The 21,534-nt window shown below is 34.1% G+C and overlaps 3 protein-coding genes across 3 annotated transcripts; 2 read left to right on the forward strand and 1 right to left on the reverse strand.

Moving 5' to 3' along the window:
- The first annotated feature begins 453 nt into the window (after positions 1-453).
- Positions 454-5,761, forward strand: LOC122608032 (calcium-transporting ATPase 4, endoplasmic reticulum-type-like). The gene is made up of 8 exons (XM_043781115.1): positions 454-1,842; positions 1,950-2,004; positions 2,100-2,221; positions 2,361-2,639; positions 3,107-3,484; positions 3,616-3,725; positions 4,634-4,862; positions 5,148-5,761. The coding sequence occupies exons 1-8, from the start codon at positions 454-456 to the stop codon at positions 5,724-5,726; spliced, it is 3,141 nt and encodes a 1,046-aa protein (XP_043637050.1). The 3' UTR covers positions 5,727-5,761.
- A 6,207-nt stretch (positions 5,762-11,968) lies between these two features.
- Positions 11,969-16,219, forward strand: LOC122608028. Its single transcript, XM_043781110.1, has 2 exons — positions 11,969-12,468; positions 15,880-16,219. The coding sequence occupies exons 1-2, from the start codon at positions 12,061-12,063 to the stop codon at positions 16,060-16,062; spliced, it is 591 nt and encodes a 196-aa protein (XP_043637045.1). The 5' UTR covers positions 11,969-12,060; the 3' UTR covers positions 16,063-16,219.
- Positions 16,220-19,668: 3,449 nt separating this feature from the next.
- LOC122607192 (elongation factor 1-alpha-like) lies at positions 19,669-21,519 on the reverse strand. The gene is made up of 2 exons (XM_043780118.1): positions 20,819-21,519; positions 19,669-20,743 (listed from the first exon to the last, which is right to left on the reverse strand). The coding sequence occupies exons 1-2, from the start codon at positions 21,257-21,259 to the stop codon at positions 19,880-19,882; spliced, it is 1,305 nt and encodes a 434-aa protein (XP_043636053.1). The 5' UTR covers positions 21,260-21,519; the 3' UTR covers positions 19,669-19,879.
- Between the last annotated feature and the right edge of the window lie 15 nt (positions 21,520-21,534).

The following is a 21,534-nucleotide window of genomic DNA, read 5'->3' on the forward strand; positions in this document are numbered from 1 at the left end:
TGTATTTTAGGGTATTTTGCTAATGTGTAAAGCTTATATTTACAAAGAGACGTTCTAAATTGGATACATGCCATAGACATTTTGGACTAAAATTGCATACATTTTCTAGTATTTTTCCTTGTATTTTATAAATGTTTGCGGGCTGGGAAGATCAACCCGTACCTGGCCAGGCCAAGCCAAGCAGTGTCGACCTATTAACAACCTTAACCTATTTAGCACTAACCTGAACATGTATACTCTCATGTCAGGTTTGTGTACGCCCGGAATTGTCTTTCTTTACACATATGTGTTTATGAATTACGTATCATGATCGTATCTTAGTGACAGTTATAGACTTTTACATATTGTATAATTTTCTACAAAATATGTACCTAAAATCTTGATTCTACATGTATAACTTTGGAAAGATTGTTTTGGGATTCGGTTTATGCAGATTGATTATTGATGAGCGGGATGAAAGAAAGTACAAGCAAAACGTCTTCAAAAGTTCACAATGTTTATGCAGCATGGGCAAAAGATGTCCGTGAATGTGAAGAGAAGTACCAGGTGAACAGACAACACGGTCTCTCTGACAATGAAGTCAAGAAAAGGTTACAAATTTATGGAAAGAATGAATTGGAGAAGCATGAAGGACAGTCAATTATGCAGCTAGTTTTAGATCAGTTTAACGATACACTAGTTAGGATTTTACTTTCTGCAGCTTTGATTTCTTTTGTTCTAGCATGGTATGATGGCGATGCAAGTGGCAAGATGGAGATTACAGACTTTGTTGAGCCTCTAGTTATATTTTTGATACTTATTGTAAATGCAATGGTCGGCATTTGGCAAGAAAACAATGCAGAAAAAGCGTTAGAGGCTCTTAAAGAAATTCAGTCAGAACAAGCATCTGTTATACGTAATGGAAGGAAGGTTTCAAGTCTTCCTGCAAAGGAACTTGTTCCTGGTGATATTGTTGAGCTTCGGGTTGGTGACAAAATACCGGCTGATATGAGGGTCTTACAGTTAATTAGTTCAACCCTTCGGGTGGAACAAGGTTCACTTACTGGAGAGAGTGAAGCTGTAGGTAAAACTACAAAACCAGTAGCCGAGGATTGTGATATCCAAGGGAAGAAATGTATTGTATTTGCAGGGACGACAGTTGTAAATGGAAACTGCATCTGTTTGGTTACATCTACTGGGATGAATACCGAGATAGGAAAAGTGCATTCTCAAATTCATGAAGCGTCGCAGAATGAAGAAGACACCCCGTTAAAGAAAAAGTTAAATGAATTTGGGGAAGTTTTGACTATGCTAATTGGATGCATTTGTGGATTGGTTTGGGTTATTAACTTAAAGTACTTTCTTGATTGGGAGTATGCAGATGGCTGGCCCCAAAACTTCAAGTTTTCTTTTGAGAAGTGTACGTATTACTTTAAAATTGCAGTTGCATTAGCAGTTGCAGCTATTCCCGAAGGTTTGCCTGCTGTGATTACTACATGCTTAGCTCTTGGTACCCGTAAAATGGCTCAAAATAATGCACTTGTTAGAAAATTACCAAGTGTTGAGACACTTGGATGTACAACGGTGATTTGTTCTGATAAGACTGGTACTCTTACCACTAACCAGATGGCGGTGACTAAGCTTGTTGCCATGGGTCAAGGAGTAAATACGATTAGATCGTTCATCGTGGAAGGGACCACCTACAATCCTTCAGATGGGAAAATCCAGGACTGGCCAGCTGGGAAAATGGATGATAATCTTCAAACAATTGCAAAAATTGCTTCGTTGGCTAATGATGCTGGTATTGAACAATCTGAAAAAGGTCATGTTGCGATTGGGATGCCCACTGAGGCAGCATTGAAGGTATGATATATGATATGTCCCATTCTTCATTTTCTACACGGTATATAACTTGTGTATGTAACTCGAGTTATGTTGAACAATATAAATCATTGATCGGTTTTTTTTAGGTTCTTGTTGAGAAAATGGGGCTTCCTGCCGGATTGAGTTCTATTTCATCTAAAGGTTACAGAGACATGTGGCGAAGTCATATTTTATCTCTCCTTTTCTCTTTGTTATGTATATCTGGTTACATATTTCTTGTATTCTGTAAAAAGCAGGTTGTTCCGAGGCATGGAATACACTTGAAAGCAGGATCGCCACCCTTGAGTTTGATCGTGATAGGAAATCTATGGGGGTCATTGTGTCCTCCACTTGTGGAAAAAAATCATTACTTGTGAAGGTATAAACATCAAATTTATCTTAGATATTTAACTTAATTATTAACATGAATACTTCGTTCTCGATGATCCAATAATCATTCTGTTGCTCAATCTTTTTTTCATGAAAATATTAATGCAGTAGTTACTAAATTTGGATAGGGTGCAGTCGAAAATTTGTTGGAAAGAAGCTCATTTGTCCAGCTGCTTGATGGTTCTACTGTTGAAATTGATCAGAAAAAAGAGGTTATCCTAGACACCCTTAATGAAATGTCAAGAGATGCATTACGTGTATTGGGTTTTGCATATAAGGAGGAGCCCGAACAATTTAAGACATATAATGGCAACGAAGACGATCCTGCTCACAGCCTTCTACTTGATCCAGCAAATTATCCATCAATTGAGAGTAACCTAACATTTGCAGGCATGGTAGGACTGCGGGTGAGTAGTTTCAGCGCCTCTTTAGTTGTTTTGTGGTATAATGTGTATATAATTTTCATTTTTGAATTATTTATGAATGGGTCGTTTCAGATTAAATTATATCCTGAACGGGTCAAACTAATAATATCTAGAAAATTGGCTTGAGCATAAATGGATCATATGGGTCGGTCAAACATTTCAAAATTTGCCCAAAGTGTATTCTTAATGCATGAAACCTTCCAAGTAGTTTTTACAAAAAAGCAGATTATTACTGGACTAAGTATTTTTACACAATTTTTATGTAGAGAAAATCTAAAAGTTTTGGTGATTGAATGTTTTGGGATAACCCCAACCTGGTCTGACCAGTTGAAAAACAGAATACCTGTTTTGGCCTATTAGCCAACCTGCTCGATCGTCCCATTTTTCTATGATTAGTTCGTAACTACCTTAAATATTTCAACTTAAGTGTTAGTTAATACTTCTATCAGGATCCACCTCGTAAAGAGGTTCGTCAAGCCATTGAAGACTGCAGAGCAGCTGGAATTCAAGTTATGGTAATAACAGGAGATAACAAGAACACAGCAGAAGCAATCTGTCGTGAGATAGGTGTATTTATACCAGGTGAGGACATCAGTTCTAAAAGCATAACAGGGAAAGAATTCATGGAACTTCGTGATCCAAAAGGTCACTTAAGGCAAAAAGGAGGACTTCTTTTTTCAAGAGCTGAACCGAAGCATAAACAAGAAATAGTGAGATTACTCAAAGATGTGGGTGAAGTTGTTGCAATGACTGGGGACGGTGTGAATGATGCACCTGCTTTGAAATTAGCTGATATAGGAATTGCGATGGGTATCGCTGGGACGGAGGTATTTCTGTTTGCTCTTCAAGATATCTGTCTTTGTGCATCTAAAATTATTTTAAGTTAATAAGTATTATCTATCTTTAAATATATGATTAAAATTTTGTACATTTATGCATGTCTTGACTATTTGTCCAGGTTGCGAAAGAAGCTTCAGACATGGTCTTGGCAGATGATAATTTTAGCACCATTGTGGCTGCAGTTGGGGAGGGAAGGTCCATTTACAACAACATGAAAGCATTTATTCGGTTAGTTTGTGTTCCTTCTCCGATTCATTTCTTTATAAAGTTCTTTTAACCTAATTGCTGGATACTTCACCTCAAATAATTGGAGTGTGGGTCTGCAATACCAAACTAAGCCCATGCTACCTACGTTTCCGTGAACTACTTTTTATTAGAGATGGCAAAATGGACAGATCATACAGGTTGGGTAACGGGTCTGTTGAATTGGATTGGATAAGATTGACCAAAACATTTGTCGTCCAAATGCAGTATACTCTTCATCGATTTTTTTTTTTTTTTGAACAACACTTTTTATGGATTATTAATGCGTCAAATATGATTACATACGTCATATAATACTTGAATACTGTAGTTCACTAACATTTTAAATAATACGATTTAGGAGGTTTTATGCATTAAAATTACACTTTTGGCAACTTTCATCCTGAGTAAAGCCGATAAGATTGACCAAAACATTTGTCGTCCAAATGCAGTATACTCTTCATCGATTTTTTTTTTTTTTGAACAACACTTTTTATGGATTATTAATGCGTCAAATATGATTACATACGTCATATAATACTTGAATACTGTAGTTCACTAACATTTTAAATAATACGATTTAGGAGGTTTTATGCATTAAAATTACACTTTTGGCAACTTTCATCCTGAGTAAAGCCCTATTACCCGGTTGACATGCTCCCTTTTAAGTTATTTCTTCACTAACATATTTGAACCGCTCCACCCTCTTCCATTTAGACTTTTTTTTTAAATCCATTTCACTTATGAAAGATAAAACATAACCATTAACCAAAATGGATAAACAAGTTAATGGTCGAACTTCTACCTTGTACATATGTGATGCAATCACCAAGCTGGCTTGTAGACTTTAAAAGCAAAGTAATGTCTGGTTGTATTGTATTGACTTGACATAGATATATGATCTCTTCAAATATTGGTGAGGTTGCATGCATATTTTTGACGGCTGCTTTAGGGATTCCAGAAGGTCTTATTCCTGTGCAGCTTCTGTGGGTCAATCTTGTTACCGACGGACCACCTGCAACAGCCTTGGGTTTTAATCCACCGGACAAGTATATCATGAAAAAGCCTCCTCGAAGGAGCGATGATTCCTTGATCAATGCTTGGATTTTATTTCGCTATCTGGTAAGTATTCCTTTTTCGCCCTGCAAAGATATCACCTCCTTTGATATAAATCATTCTAACTGTAACAGGTAAATTTAGAAAGAATACTTAAAAAAGAAAGCGTCAACATGTTTAGTGTCGCATAGAGCACATTTTTATTGCATCCTAAAATCTAAATCATCTTATTTAATCAATTAGTTTACCAACAAAATATGATATTTTTTCTATATAGGTGTGACGATTTGACTCATTTACTTATGAACAATTTGATTTGGGTTATTTACGTATGTTTTTTCTTTGATGCAGGTCATCGGATTTTATGTTGGAATTGCGACTGTTGGAATTTTCATCATATGGTTCACTCGTGATTCTTTTATTGGAATCGACCTCAGTGGAGACGGTCACAGCCTTATAACCTACTCACAACTTTCACACTGGGACCAATGCAGTTCTTGGCAGAACTTCACAGTCTCTCCTTTCACAGCCGGAAACCATATTTTCAATTTCGACTCCAACCCTTGTGACTACTTTCGAACTGGGAAAGTCAAAGCCATGACTCTCTCCCTATCCGTACTAGTAGCAATTGAAATGTTTAATTCACTAAATGCACTCTCAGAAGACGAAAGCCTCTTAACTATGCCACCTTGGGTCAACCCATGGTTACTTCTGGCTATGTCAGTCTCATTTGGGCTTCATTTCTTGATCTTATATGTTCCGTTTCTTGCTCAAATATTTGGGATTGTTCCGTTAAGCTTGAACGAGTGGCTCCTTGTGTTGGCAGTTGCTTTTCCTGTAATCTTGATTGATGAAATGCTCAAGTTTGTCGGTAGGCGTAACAATGTGGCGCAATCCGTCTCAAAGTCTTCAAAGCACAAGGCGGAATAAGACCTTCCATTGTTTGGCATTATATCCGATTTATGGCAGTCTTATATCATACGCAGCATAACATTTGGTCAGATTATAACAGGATCAATTTGATTGTTAACATAGAAAGATCAAGATGTCATATTTTTGTTCGAAATGAAGAGTCCTAGCAAAGATTGTTGTCTACTCGAAGGAAAACTATGAAACATTATTCGAAAATATCATACGTTGTTGGTTTCATGATATATTGTACTTGCAAATTGTTATCTACATCCAACCTACGAATATAAAGCTGCTAAAGCAATAGATTTAGATTTCTTGATTTAAAAGGTTAAATGGCCTTATAAACAAACAAACATTTTGGTACGTTTTAAAGACCCCTGTAACTAAAAATTGATAGAACCCCACAGGCCACAGGGACCATACATTTACGTGGTGTATCCTTTGATTTGATTGGCTGGTTCTGTTTAAAATGTTTAAAAATAATTTATGGGTATCAATAGTATATACAAATTAGAGTATTTGTATAATTTTTTTAAATACTTGTACAACATCCTTTCACCACAGTGACAATACATGTAACGATTAGTTGGATTTGATGATGAGGAGAAAGACGAAATTTCCAGAGAGAGAGAGAGAGAGAGCGCTGGAAAGATGAAAAAAAGAGAGCAGGAGAATGGATGAACGAAAAGAGAAGAAAAATTAGGATTTTTTAGTGAGCAGTGGCGACGACGGTGTTCTGGGACAAATGATGATGGTGGGCGTCGATTAATGGTGTGGTGATGGCGTCGAATGATTGTATGTTGATGTTAAATGTAATTGATGTAAATATGTTAATTGAGATATTTTAGAAGATAAAGTTTACGGTAAGGCTGACATACAAGTCACACAAAACCTGTTAAGACACCAACCTCTTAAGTTCAAACATGAACACTATCTGTTAACTAACCGTTTCATTTTTTTCAAACATGAACACGACACGAAAATTAACAGGTGCACCTGTTAAGACCTGTTAAGAAACATGTTAACATATATTTTATAAAATTCTTGACTAATATTGTAAAAAAAAAAACTTAACGATACAAAAAGCTTACAAATCTCAACTATTATATAGCGATAATAATCCTCACATAACAAAAGTTCATAGACATTTAACTTATAAAAATCATATACCAAATCATAATATCAATTCTTAGTATCTCTCTATATAACTAAGAAATGATAGTTTTTTGATTAGTTGGCAATTATTAGTAAATGTCATGTAAGATTTTTCATTATGTGTCATACTTATAGCAATTTCCTAATTTTAAGCATTCTTTTAAAAATTATTCTTTATCCAAATCATCATTAATTTTAATAATAAAAAAAATAAAAATAAAGAAAAAACATAAATAATAATAAGTCGGCTGCAAGATCATTTAAATTGGATGGCATATCTATTTCCATATTTTTTTATATAGTTTTTTTCAAATTTTTTTTCTTAAATGTACAATAGTCTTCATCTTCATATTTTATATCCTAAATATTTTTATAATTTACATAACATTTTATTACCATTGCTTAAATTATTATTTCTTATAGATATTTTATTGTTTATTGTTGAAAGTTTATAAGGTAATCATTTTTTATAATCATATTGATCTTTTTTCACCTCATACATGTATTATTATTATTAATATAACTAAGTGATGATAAGATAAGACTAATGTGGATTAAGTCTTTGGATGTCAACTAAGTTTGCTTATTTGTCATATTTTTTTTTTCTTTTTTTAGTACATTACAATACTATTTAATAGAAATACTCAATAAAAGTCCATTATTTAAGGATTATATAATGAATGAAAACTTTCAGGATTTTAAACTTTTTCATATACCTATATCTAGAGCAAAAATTACATAGCGATTATATCTAACTGATTTAATATTAAATTAAATACAAAATAGTGAATCTTTTTTCTTTTCATCCTTCAAATACTAGAAGATCTTATTTTACATTTTAGTTAACTCTCATTCAATCAATTATTTATTTTTTCAAAATTAATCCTTTTAGCTTGTGCCTTATGCATTAAAATAGAATTTATGTTGATAGTTTATTTGTATAGTATATTTTATATATCTTATTTTTTTTATTTCATTTATCATTACATAATTATATGATTTAAATATTATTAGATAGATGAGCCTATTTAGGATTAAAATATATTCATTTTGTAACTGTAATTAATAAATAAGTTTACATTTAAAGACATTGTTACAGTATTGTATTTTTATACTTCAAATTGGAAGATGTATTATATATTTTAATAGAATTTTACAACAACAATTATTCACCATGTAACGCATGAGTTTAATCTAGTTTTATATATATTTATAATCTTAACAGGTTTTAACAGGTCCTAACAGGTCCGAATATGTTAAGACACGAATCCTAACAAGTCTTAACAGGTCTGAACCTGTTAAGACAAGAAACCTGTTAAGAACAGGTTATGTCGTGTCGTGTTAACAGGTTTCATGTCAAAATTGTCAGCCTTAGTTTAAGGTGTAAATTAGTTTATTAAGACCAAATTGGATAATTTGTTAAAAGTCTATCTAAAACACCAACTTAGTTTTAACCATTCACCACTAATCATGCCTTATCCTTAATTAGTGTCGTGTTTTTGGGCGGCTAGTTAGGGGTTTTTTCCTCCTACCGGGTATTGAAAGGTGAGAAGGTATGTAAAAATAGCTTTAGCTAGAGCCTTCGCTGCGTGATTAATCCATATCTTTCCAAAAAAAAAAACTAATCATGTTTTACATTGTACAGTACCCTTATGCACATTTGGTGGTAAGGCTAAAATAGATGTGCACAGATCATTGACCATTCCAAAAGGATAATCTTTATTTTTATCTTTACTCTTTTATAAAGGAAATAAACTTATTTTATTTTAGGTAATTTTACCTTTGAATTACTAGAAGTATCCTTGACTTTTTATTTGAGCAATTTAGTGCTTAACATATCCTAAATCATTTTATTTGAGCAGTTTAATTTTTATTGAAGTGGTATAACAAATGAAATCATAATGACAAATTAAGTATTAAGAAAAAAAATTTAACGATTTAAAAATACCCCTTCCATTTTTGACATGTTATCCAATCTACCAAACTTCAATTTATTCCTTCTAGCCTCTAAGGCTAGATCGAGCAAGGCGTCCATTTCCAAGAAACCCCCAAAAAGCGTCGAGAACGCCCCAGGAAACCCCCGCACATTGCCCTCGGGGGCGTTCTTTGCATAATAACCTCTAATTTTTACTACACATCAAAAAAATAATTGTTAAAACTTTTGAAACTTTCATCTACATAGTGTATCCTTTGATGCAGGATATTGGATTTTATGTTGGAATCGCGACTCTTAGAATTTTTATCATATGGTTCACTCGTGATTCTGTATTTAGGATCAACATCAGTGGAGATGGTCACAACCTTATAACCTACTTACAACTTTTACACTGGATCAATGTAGTTATTTGTAGAACGTCACCCTCTCTCCTTGTATAATTACAAAAGTAAGAATTAATTTTCATATTTAATGTTTATATTCAAATTTCTTAAATGAGTAAAAATTAAAAAAATTAAAAAGAGTATATGAAATCATCATTTTAATCTAAATGTTCTAATTAAAACTTAAATTATATCTAATGGTCCAACTTTTCCATTTTAGAATTAAAATTTTCTCTTTTATATATATTATTGTTATATAAAGATTATTGGTTAAAAAAAATGTAATTTTGGATGAAAAATAAAAAAATATAAATTGAAGTCATTCAATTATATTATAAACAAAAATTATGATCTATTGATAAGTTATTAAAACAAATATTCTTTAGTATATTTAAATTAAATTAATTACTAATGATAACTAGATTTATACCCGGTCGTTGACCGGGTTAGAAACAGTACATGTTGAACTTTACATACAAAGATAAATAAATTGACAAAAGTCTAAATATCCAACTTTTTTTAGCAAGCAACGTTAAACCTTTCAACCCTAAACCCGTCCACTATCCTGCCAGCCTGATTAAGTTAGGTTGATGAGTTAGTTTCGGGTTATTTGGTTAGTAGGTTCGGGTTAGTTTTTCTACCAAAAAGTTATTAAGCTGAGTATTTTCAACTCGTCAACCTGAACTCGACCTTATTGACACCCCTATACAAATAAAAGACATAAATAGTATTATAAAAAAATATCAAAACTTAGATGGGCACGTATGTTATTAGTATTAGTTTAATAACAATTATTTTAAACAAATACGTATAAGATCATGACAAATTAAATTTTATTGCATTGTCAGGTGTCGGGTTTGCACGGCTTTGGCCGGGTTTTGACCCCTGCTCATGCCTAACACTGCTGCCATCCGTCATGACACCACTGTTGTCACCCATCACCAATGCCGCATTGCACTCACTTGAAATATATTTACTTTTAATTTAAAATTACAAATTTAAAACCTCATTTTATGAAGCCTTTCTTTCTTTCTATATATTTCGATCGAAAATCCCACACAACAATTTATCCGCACTTGATATAAAGATTTTTAGATGTGAGCGCTTTCTTAAATTCTTTCCTTTTTCCTGGTTTCAAGTCTCACCATTTTAATTTCATTAGCTACATAAAATATTTAAATTTAAATTGAAAATAATAAAAACATGACATAATTAAAAAAGTGTATATATATAACATTAAAAAGTTAACATTTTTAACAAAGTTTGACTTTAATTTCAAGGGTTCGGATTGTTTTGTGTATTATTTTAAATGGCGTAGATCAAAACTTGAATTTATTTTTTTCTCTTTGTAGCATGGGCCATATATATATATATATATATATTCTAGATTATACTCGGTCGATAACCAGGTTACCAAATAAACTTACAAAATAAACTTATACAATACATGTATCACTCACTACAAAAATATACGTCTTATAGTATATGAAAATACATATCTTATATGAAATCCGTCATAATGTTAAGATAACAAACCTTCTATCTTTTTTGGTATAACATATATGGAGTCGGCTTGATATATATTAAGATTTTCAATATCGACCTTACTAAATAGGGTTGTGAAATCTCAACTCAGTAATCGACAAGTTGATATTTTAGGGTCAGGGGGTCGGGTTCACTTTTTGGGTTAATAGCTCAACCCACCTACCAAAAATATTTTAAATTTAAATAAAAAATTTTAATAGGTGGATCTACCAACTTATTTGATCAGACAACCCATAACCCATTTTACTTAAAACTAATCCGCCAACCACCAATCATGTCACCTAAAATCAACCCACCAAACCATTTAATCCGCCCGCTAACCTGATTATTTTTTTTTTGCTTGTGGTTAAGTTTAGGTTGACGGATTGACAGGTTTGGGTTGAGATTTCCAAATCAATTTTTGATATTAAGTCATAACCACGTCGATGATATAGTTATTAAGGATTTTTCTAATTGAGAATTTTAATACTTATTTGTTAACTCTTTGCTCAAAATAAAGCTTATCTTAATTGTGACACCTTACGATATTTTTAATTTTATATTTATTTTTTAAGTCACATATTAAGTTGAAAATAAAATAAAATATTGTATATATGAGTATCAATTTATACACAACATGGATTTCCATGTTCCCCTTGCATGCAAAAGCCTGAAAGTTTTACTTTTAAAAGTAAAATTGTATTAAATTAAGGAAAATGCTAAACAAAGCCTTTAGGGTTTCACTTAACGTGCATAAAAAGATTGTACATTTCCGTATTAAAAGTCCATCCTCTGAATTTTAAAGTAAGTGTACAACTAATTAATGCCCCTTAACGAAAGCCCTTAGGGCTTCGTTTAGCAAAACCCTTAAATTAATGCAAAAAAAATATATATATTCACATCCGTAGTTTGTAGTAATGGATTGAAATCTGTAAAGCATTTTGGAAGTTTAGTTAAATAGCACAAAGTAATTATCATAATTATATAAGTAGTCAAACATTAAAAAGTTACCATATATAAAATAGTGAATTTTGACTTTTAATTTAGATGGTTAAGATTTATTTCTTGATCTATTTCAATGGCTAAGATCATCCTACAACTATATTTTTTTCTCTTAGTTGTGGTAGCCATTAATATATATAATTAATTAATTAATAATTGATATTAAAAATTATAAAGTAAAAAAAATTAAAAAAAATTTCGACGAAACCTTAAAAGGGAGAAAGAGAAAAAAAAAAAAAAAAAAAAAAAAAAAGGAAAGAAGTGATTTTGTAAAGTGTTCACAAGACAGTTTGTTACTTTATTTTTATCAAAAAAAATTTTTTTAGGGTTTCTCTCTTTCCCAAAAGAAATCATGCCAAAAAAAAAGCAAAGATTGGATAAATCGGAAAGGGAGTCGGAGGAATCGGAATGGGAATACATGGATGAATGGGAATCGGATGAATGGAAGTCGGTGACTTTAGTTGCTCATAATGGTATGGAGAACAGATCACGCAAGGGGGTTCTGTATACATTTAAGGCGAATAGAATATGTGTTTCCGAATCGAATTTTATCAGTAACATGTTTTTGAAAGCTGTTCGTGTACACCATACACATATCGAAGATGATATCCTTAGAGTAGTTGTAGATTTCTGCCATTACCGTGCTAGCCTCAAGCTTTTCCATACAGAAGAACATGCGAAAGACCATTTGGAAAAATTCGATTCCGATTTTCTGGAAAATCACTGCAAAACCGATGCCCGTCTTGCCAAGTTTCTTCGAGTAAGCTTTTATTTTAATTTGTTAAATTTTTTTCTGATGGAAAAAAGTAACTGCTCAGTGCCGCCTACCGCGGGTTTTGAGCCCCAATACCTCAACGGTGTATGAGGGAGGTTAAGATGTAGGCAGACCTTCCCTCTACCTAAGTAGAGAGGCTGCTTCCAGGTTCTACCTAAATGGTAGAAACGGTCCTCCAACCTTTGCATGAGATGAGGATCGAACCCATGACCTCTGTCTTCAGAGACAAAGGTGTTTACCACTGATCCAACCATGCAGCTTAATTTTTTTTCTGATGGGACAGTCAAAAAACACGAGAGTTAAAAGATTCTTAACGGATATGACGAGCGAAGTAGTCAGGGATATGACAAGCAAAGTAGCAAAAAATTTGTCATCCACAATATATAAGTTGGTTCGCTAATAGGCATTGAGACATCTACATAAGTAAGATAAGCCACCAACATCTAGCAACCAACCTATTGCAAGAAAGAAAACTTAAGGAAAAATTTGTAAACAAACTGCCAAAACGCACTCAACATCTAATCTTGAATCTCCAAATGCAAACTTTAAACCAAAGCTGAATTTCATCATGTATAAAAATATTACAAACAAATACACCACATAGTGACATTAGTCCATCACTTATGAAGACAACGTCAACTTCAAGTGTTTGATAGTAGGGAAAAATACTAGTAAAGCAACAATTAGGAAGAGTAACATGACCTTAAAGACGTTTTTCACTTCCTCTCAATCTTTTGTGGGGACAACATCGACTTAGTAATGGCTGGATTATCTGATCAAACTCCCTTTTTTTTATTGGTGTCGGGTGGTGTGGTTGGGCCAAGTACATCAGAATTCTCGTTAGCTACATCCGTATCTCTGTTTAATAGTTTATCCATGATCTAGACATCAGTCATTTTTACACAATGTATAAACCATAGTTGTTAAAAGCGATCGCTTTTGGCGCTGAGCTCAGCAGATTTTCAACTAATCGCATCATAGCCCTAAGCCCAAGGCCCACTAACTTAATGTGAGTCAGATTTAGAGATATGTATCAAATCACATATATTAACCATATATATCTACCTTCTATTTGTTTTGTATATATCTCTCAATATATTCCACAGAATACACATCAATTCTGCCTTCTCTAATTCACTGAAACGTTAGTCATTGTTTTCTTCATTCTATATTATGTTTTCTTCTGTTTTTTTATTCCTTCCTCAAGTTAATTCTGTCATTATCAACTGCTAATTACACTAAATCAAAATGGTGCTGCTGGCCAATATCAATCCAAAGACCCTCGATGGGAGTACAAGTTGGTTGACAAGAACGACAAGAATGTTGTTCGATGCGATTTTTGCCGCATCATTGGCAGAGGAGGAATTTACAGGGCTAAGATGAATCAAATAGGAAGAAACAAAACTGTAAGAGTGTAAATATGTTCCAGTTGATGTGGTGGCAGAACTAAAGGAATACGTAGAAAACCAAAAGGCATTAAATGCGCCTTTTTTTTCTTTCTGTGGCCCGTTTTTTTTGCGCATCTCGCCTAGGCCACATTAAGTGCCTTTGCGCATTGAGTGCGCGTCGCGCCCTTGACAACTATGGTATACACATGATTTGTTGTTAATGTTACGTATCAACTTATATCCTGAACACCAATTTGTTTCCAATCAATTTCTTCAACTCATATAGGCATGAATCAACCTTGGAGTAGCTGAAACAAAAAACAATTAAACTATTATATGCATCATAACAAATACACATAGACAAAGGAGTGTCTGGATAAACAACTAACGGCACATCGACTATCATTTGCATCTTATTTACTAGCTGAATGTGCACTTTTTACCATACGTTCACATCTTGGTTAAAAGGAAAAAAATGATATTGTGTCAGTGCAACCCTGCATAAGGAGACTAAATTACCCGATATTGCATATGAACTTATGAAGACTATATTTTGTCTAAAAGATCAAGGCTGCACACTAATTAACTTATGGGTAAGTTTGACCATCAAAATAATTCTCATTTAGCAGCAATACACATCTCACATATGAGTGAACAATTTATGTTAGCACTTTGTCAAGTTCCCTTATAACTAATAATCGTGAACACGAAGTTCCATTTCCCACATCCATATGCTATCTTATATTAATTACTATTCAACAACTGACCAAAATTGCAGCTATCAAGAAAAGCAGATGTTAATCCTAAATACAAAACAATTGTGTGCTCTAACTACTTGGAATGTATCAATGTGTGTTTTTTAAGTGGTTATAACTTTAAGTAGCTAGCTGTTGAAAGATAGAAATAGTTGATATTTTAACATCTAATTAATCCCTTTTGTAACAGAAAGTTTTCTATCGAATAGCCAAATATAACTACATATCGGTTTGTTATCACTTCCAAACCTCCCCCCCACCAAGAGTAGAGTTCTTGTGCATCACAAAAATTATTTACAAATAAGCTTAGAAACACTTCATTATGATAGCCAAATATAAGTACATTACTAAGATATAAGTACATTATGAAATCCGTTACTGCAAAAAAATATGACCAACAAAATATGTAGAAATCACAAAACTGATTTACAAATACAATGGGGATCAACAGTCAGTTAATTTCAAATTTTGAGATGGATATATATCATCCAAATAAAATGGATTGAAGCCTAATAGTACTATATGTGTGCAGATTTCACTATCTTCGAATCATGCTCTATGATCTTCTTACTCGCAATTATCTCAGTTAAAACCCAACTTTTCAAAACTAATCAAACTATATATATGTATATACACACACAGATACACACACAATCAATACTTACACAGAACAGATCACATCATTAAGTTAATTATATAAAGGTATAGATATATAAGTATAGATATAGATATAGATACAATTTACACTTACACTTTAGAGATCAGATGATGATGATGCTATTGTTTAGATTTCAGATCTGAAATATGAACGAAATCAATCCTCTGATGTTTTTGGTGAGGAGAAAAGGGGAAATAGAAAAAGTAATTCAATTATATAGGTATGACTAAAAGGGGAAATTTGTGAAACAGAGCGGGATGCTACCTGGCATTTTTTCAAAAATAAATTAAGGAAACCTTGCTTTATTAAGGAAAAAGATCAGTATATGTAATTGCTTTGTCATTTTCGGATAATTTTGGATCGGATTTTTGGATATATGGGATTGCAGATTCAGATTTTTTGAACGCCCCTATCGTTTGTATATGTAACTGTTTTCTCTATAGTAGTATTTATTTTGGTTGAAATGGGCAAATATCTGAATTATTATCATATTGCGTTTTAGTATTTATTTTGCAAAAAAATACATTCAATATTTGTATTTATATTGTTTATTTAATAAATTTCATCGTCATTGTGGTGTGTTTTCATTTTTTAGGCTGCCTGCGAGTTGGGGATTAAAAGTCTCTTGGACCTGACCAGTACTGCTATCGTTAACAACATGGTTGGCGGTGGAAAGGGTACACGTGATGCTTTAAAGATGTTCCACTTGGAGGGTTATCTTCTCACGAATAATGAGATGAATGAAGAGCAAGATTCGAAGGCTTGGGCTTTTATGTAAATCATGTGTTAGTTAAAAGTAAATTTGATCGGATGCTCGTAGTTTCATTTCCTGGGTTGTTAACTTGTTATTACTATTATTGTAACATCAAATGCACATACATGAGTTATGTTGCAACTGTTCTAATTGCGCTAATTATTTTCTCCTCTTATGGACCCTTTAAGTTTTCCTTTAGTTCTCTTTTTTATTTTATATATCCATACAACGGTTTTATTTTAACTAGATGATTATGAATGTTTGTGAAGTCCGGTCAAATCCGAAAATTAGAGAAATTGCTGAAGTGGAAACGGGTCAAATGGGCCGACCCAGTTGAAATATATTTTTCTTAAAGCATATATATATTATATATATACGAGCACAGTACCCGCGCAATGCGGCGGTGGCGCTGATAGGGTTTTACTTTGCTAGAGACGAAATGGTTGAAGGGCATAGTTGGTATATCACGTGAGAGGGTGCTTAGCATGGAAGATTATTTAAGGGCACTTTTGTCTTATCAGGTTCTTAATTAAGTTAAGGGAGGAATCCAGTTTGCTTTATAAGGTATTATAGATATATATTATGGGTAGACATACAGAGAAGGTAGGAAAAAAAAAAAAGAAGGTTCATTTTAATTTGCATATCATCAGTTGTAGAAAAATGCATCTTGTCACTGTGCCTTAAATGAGAATATAGCATCTTTGATTTGTGAATTTATTGTTTATTAATTTTTATTTATATTTTGACATTCAACTTGTTAGGTTTTTGGTGATCAGATCAAGTTTGAGTATTTGATTTGAAAGGGTTATAAATACACATAATAAATATTCCTGAAAGCAGAAACTCCCGATGGCTGTTTTGACCCATTTAACTGGATATGGGTCAATGCGCTTGAACAAAGTATTTCAAATCAACCCAACCCACACCGAAGTACAACACATGATTACTCGTTACCCAACCTGCCCGACCCACTCATTTTGCAAACTCTAGTTACACCAAAGTACAACACATGATTAGGTTATATCCTGAGGTGGTGTCTGCTAAGTGTTGTTGGTAGCTTTGCTGGCATGGGTCATATCCTGGATACTGTTGGTAATATTGCTGATATTGTTGGTAGTAGATTGTCTATAGTTGCTGGCTGATTCACATTTTGAGCAGCAGTAGCAGTATGAGATGCCTGTGGAGGCTGATGCCGCTGCTTGATTGGCAATCTTGTTTTGGTTGTGGGCACAGTTACTCCAGATGATGCGTTAACCTGTGCAACCGCACCCCCTAGTTGTTATAGAGTATTTGTACCCTGATTCAAACAAAACCAAAGAGAGCAGATTAAGGTCTGTTAAGTTGGATGGACGGTACTGAACAATGTAATGAAATAAGCAAGATGATGAAATAGATCATTACATTATATTATGTAGATAGAATAAATATGTTTCTCTAATTTACATATTACTTAATAGTATTAAATAAATAAATAAAAGAAGCTGGATTTTCCGTGTATAGATGATAGCATGATGAAATGGATCATTACATTATACTATGGGAAAAAAGGGATCAAATGGAAGGAATCACATTACTTCAAGAATGCAAATTCCGTTCCATGGGACAACCAAACGCTACCTATTTCCACACATGATAACAAGATAAAGAAGTTTTTGACTAGTAGCTAGAAAGAGAGTATCATATTACATTCGCATTACAAGTCTGAGCATGCTCTTGCACTTGACATAGTGGCTGAGACAAGCAGGGTTTAGCATAAGTTTAATTATTAAAAAGCAAGTTTCAAAATGACCAAATACGAGAATGAGAAGACAAACCTTTGGGACCAGCTTCGGTTACCAAGTATTATCCATCATAAGGGCAGCCTCAGTGCTACTAACAACATTTGACAAACAACATATGGATGAGAGTAGGGTTTAACATAAGTATTATACTTTAATTATCAAAAAGCAAGTAACAAAATGACCAAATATGAGAATGATAAGACAGCTTCACCTCTGGACTAGCTTCAGACACCAAGTATTATCCATCATAAGGGGAGGCCTGGGTGCTACTTACAACATATGACAAACAAAGTTTGCAGTATAAGTGAGTGCATTGTGTCTGCACTGCTTCATGAGGATAGACAAGTGTTCGGCATACAGGACAAAAAGTATTTGCAGTGAAGAAATATCTTGTTGCAGGTATCTGTCTGCATATATATTATCTAAAATAGCCCGCCTAAACCTATACATGTAAAGATTTGTATATACACGAAAAACACACAGATGACATTGGTAGTTGTGTGTAGAATCTGATGTGGACAGCCTAACTTCTTGCCAACTCGGATTTTATGACGCAATCCATATGTGTTCTTTATTTTATAGAATAGAAATAGGTCAAACAAGTAAAAATATATAGCTAAAAGGGAAACAAGACAGAAGGATTGAAGATTGCACAAAGTTTATATATAGTTCATAAAACCTCCTACTTAAAAAAATCACATAATCATTGATATGAGATAAACTAGGTAAACATAATTGACACACTAGTGATTTGGAGAAGTTAAGCCAAAAGCCCAGAAACCCAACTCATGCCAAGTAAATACTAGCTTTGCCCATATGGAATACACAACCCTTTCATGCATATGTTAAAGCAGAGGAAAAATTATACTACCCAGCTATGTATGCAATTTGCAACAATCAGGGACCAATTACCAAATTGGTAGTTTAGAAAGTAAATGCCTGAAGGGTGGGATAATTTTGGCTGTCTTGATTTAACTCTCAACCTAGGCGGATTGCTTCCTTTTGCTCTGTATATATTCTAACTCTCAACCTAGATGTTGCAGATAGTCAGATACTCATACAAAGACCCATAGAAAGCCAGATTATCCAAATATTATAAAGGGCCCTCCTACGCCACCTCGTGACATGAGAATGGGTGAAAGTGCGTGTCCAGTAGCACTTCCAAGCTGATATCCAGCCATTGCAAGCCCGACAGCTCTACTAGGTTCAGTTTGCGGAAACCATCTACCAGAAAAAGATTAAAAAGAATCTAACCCTCTTGGTGATACAAAACAACAGGAGTAATGGTATGAACATGTGAGTTGATTAATATATTCTAATATATCTGTGTAACTTGTAGTGAACTATAGTCCTATACAATAGTTAGAGGCAAAATGGGCGGGTCAGACAGAAGGGTCTCATAACCGGACAAAATGGTACTTTTTCGTACATTTCACAAACAGGTTGGCTTGATCTAAAACACTGTGTCCAATTTTTCCATCGTTTTATACGAAGTGTGTCAAACTCCAAAGTCCATACTCTGTTTACTTCCAAACTCCAGAAAAGTTAATATTATTATCTATACAAGCTGATAACTACCGACTAAAAGTAGGATATAACAAAGTCTATAAAACAAAGGTCCTTATAGAGTTACAGATATGGAATACTTGACTACCATCAGATCGTAAACAAACGCTATTATTGGTACATCTTACTATATAACCGAGGACTTTTCCAATTTCTTGTTATGCTTCTAAAGAATCAGATCTTACAGCAGCGATATACATGGACATCATACTGAAAAATATACTAAAACAGGCATCCAAGTATCCAAAAAAAGAAAATCAATCAAATTCAAAAATATATGGGGACATGTGAAAGTTTCAGTCTTATACATAGTACTTTCTTTTTCTTTCAGTTGGAGGGCATGTACAAGATTTTATGATACGGGAACAAATATGCATACATAGACATCGAAATATGCTGCTTGAGTTCTAAATGGGACGCATTTGTAGGCCAAACTAACAACAAACACGGAACCACTACTACTTAAGTTATTCATAAAACAAACCACCAATCATTCAGCTGGATCTGCATGCGGATCCTCCTCCATTATCCACTGACATGATCACACCCACACCAATAATTTGCTGCCTGTCACTCACAACAAACCGACCCAATGGAGGATACTTAGCGAAAGCTTCAACCACAATCGGCTTGATTGGAACCATCTTCACAATTCCAGCATCACCATTTTTCAAGAAATCAGGTTCCTTCTCCAGCTCCTCAAAAGACTTGGGGTCAATCTTTGACAAGATCTTCTCAAACTTGACAGCAACGTGAGAAGTATGACAATGAAGCAATGGTGTATACCCATTTCTAAGTTCACCCCCCGGATGGTTCGTGACAACGAGATGAGATATAAAACTAACAGCACCACTTGCAGGGTCATCCACAGAGTTTGAAGCAACGTACCCACGTTTAAGAGCCTTTACGTCCGCATACTCAAGGTGGAAACCAACATAGTCTCCTGCAACTGCCGAAGACATATTTTTCTTGTGCATCTCAACAGATTTGACTTCAGTTGTCAAACCACTTGGGCCAAAAGTGACCATCATCCCTGGTTTGATCAAACCTGTTTCAACACGGCCCACTGCCACGGTTCCAATCTTATCAATGTTGAAGACATTGCTAAGTGGAAGGCGGAGAGGCAACTCAGATGGTCTTCTTGGCTCAATGATTTTGTCAAGGGCATCACATAGAGTTGGACCCTCATACCAGCTCAGTTTACGTGATCTACGAAACATGTTCTCGCCTCCCAAAGCAGAAATTGGGACGTACGAGATTTCATGAGGTCTGTATCCAATTTTCGCAAAGTAGATGGACATTCTTTGGACAATTGAACGAAACGTGGGTTCCGAGTATTTCGGTTTAGTAGCATCCATCTGCAAAACAACAAATAACAAAGCTAATTAATTAACTTCGAAGAAATAGGCTACAACTGCAACAAATAACAATACCTTGTTGCAGCAGCAAATCATTTGCTTGATGCCAAGTACATATGCAAGCAAAATGTTTTCATGAGTCTGTCCCAAGGAAATTCCATATGTACAATTCTCAAGGGCCGAGTCAATGACGAGAACCGCACAGTCAGCCATGGAGGTTCCAGTGATGATGTTCTTGATATAGTCACGATGCCCCGGGGTATCAATGACAGTGAAGTTATAGCGAGCAGTCTCAAACTTTGACAACGTGATGTCAATTGTCTTACCGTGCTCACGCTCTGCCTTGAGCTTGTCCAACACCCAAGCATACCTGAATGAACGTTTGTTGAGCTTCCGTAACAATTCCTTGTCAGTTATTCCACCTAGCTTGTAAATCAAGTGCCCAGCGGTGGTTGACTTCCCAGAATCGACGTGTCCAATGAACACGATGTTGATACGAGCCTTTTCTTTACCCATGATAAATAAGCACTGACTAAAATAGATCAGAATTCAATGTGAAACAAACCTCTAGAGAGCAAGTAAAAACCTTTCCAATAATAAAATTCCTAATCACAAAGGTGATTTGCATTTTTTAAACTAATAATAATCCATAAAAGTGCGTAAATCATAAGCAAGAGTTAGGGCCACGAAAACGAAAACTTTAAAGGGTATTAACCAGGCCACAACAACGTCAGTAAAAACCTAAACACAATACTCAATAAACAAACACATGCAGTACTTCAGGAAAAGGA

This window comes from Erigeron canadensis, chromosome 7, assembly GCF_010389155.1.
Source record: "Erigeron canadensis isolate Cc75 chromosome 7, C_canadensis_v1, whole genome shotgun sequence".
Classification (NCBI taxonomy): domain Eukaryota; kingdom Viridiplantae; phylum Streptophyta; class Magnoliopsida; order Asterales; family Asteraceae; genus Erigeron; species Erigeron canadensis.

Bases quoted from the DNA above. Each gene is read 5' to 3' on its own strand.
- LOC122608032 (XM_043781115.1), top strand. From the start codon at position 454: ATGAAAGAAAGTACAAGCAAAACGTCTTCAAAAGTTCACAATGTTTAT. The intron at 2,005-2,099 runs GTTACAGAGACA...TGTAAAAAGCAG, and splicing joins GAGTTCTATTTCATCTAAAG to GTTGTTCCGAGGCATGGAAT. The intron at 3,485-3,615 runs GTATTTCTGTTT...CTATTTGTCCAG, and splicing joins TGGGTATCGCTGGGACGGAG to GTTGCGAAAGAAGCTTCAGA.
- LOC122607192 (XM_043780118.1), bottom strand. From the start codon at position 21,259: ATGGGTAAAGAAAAGGCTCGTATCAACATCGTGTTCATTGGACACGTC. The intron at 20,744-20,818 runs GTATTGTTATTT...GTTGTTTTGCAG, and splicing joins TGATTTGCTGCTGCAACAAG to ATGGATGCTACTAAACCGAA.
- LOC122608028 (XM_043781110.1), top strand. From the start codon at position 12,061: ATGCCAAAAAAAAAGCAAAGATTGGATAAATCGGAAAGGGAGTCGGAG. The intron at 12,469-15,879 runs GTAAGCTTTTAT...TTCATTTTTTAG, and splicing joins GTCTTGCCAAGTTTCTTCGA to GCTGCCTGCGAGTTGGGGAT.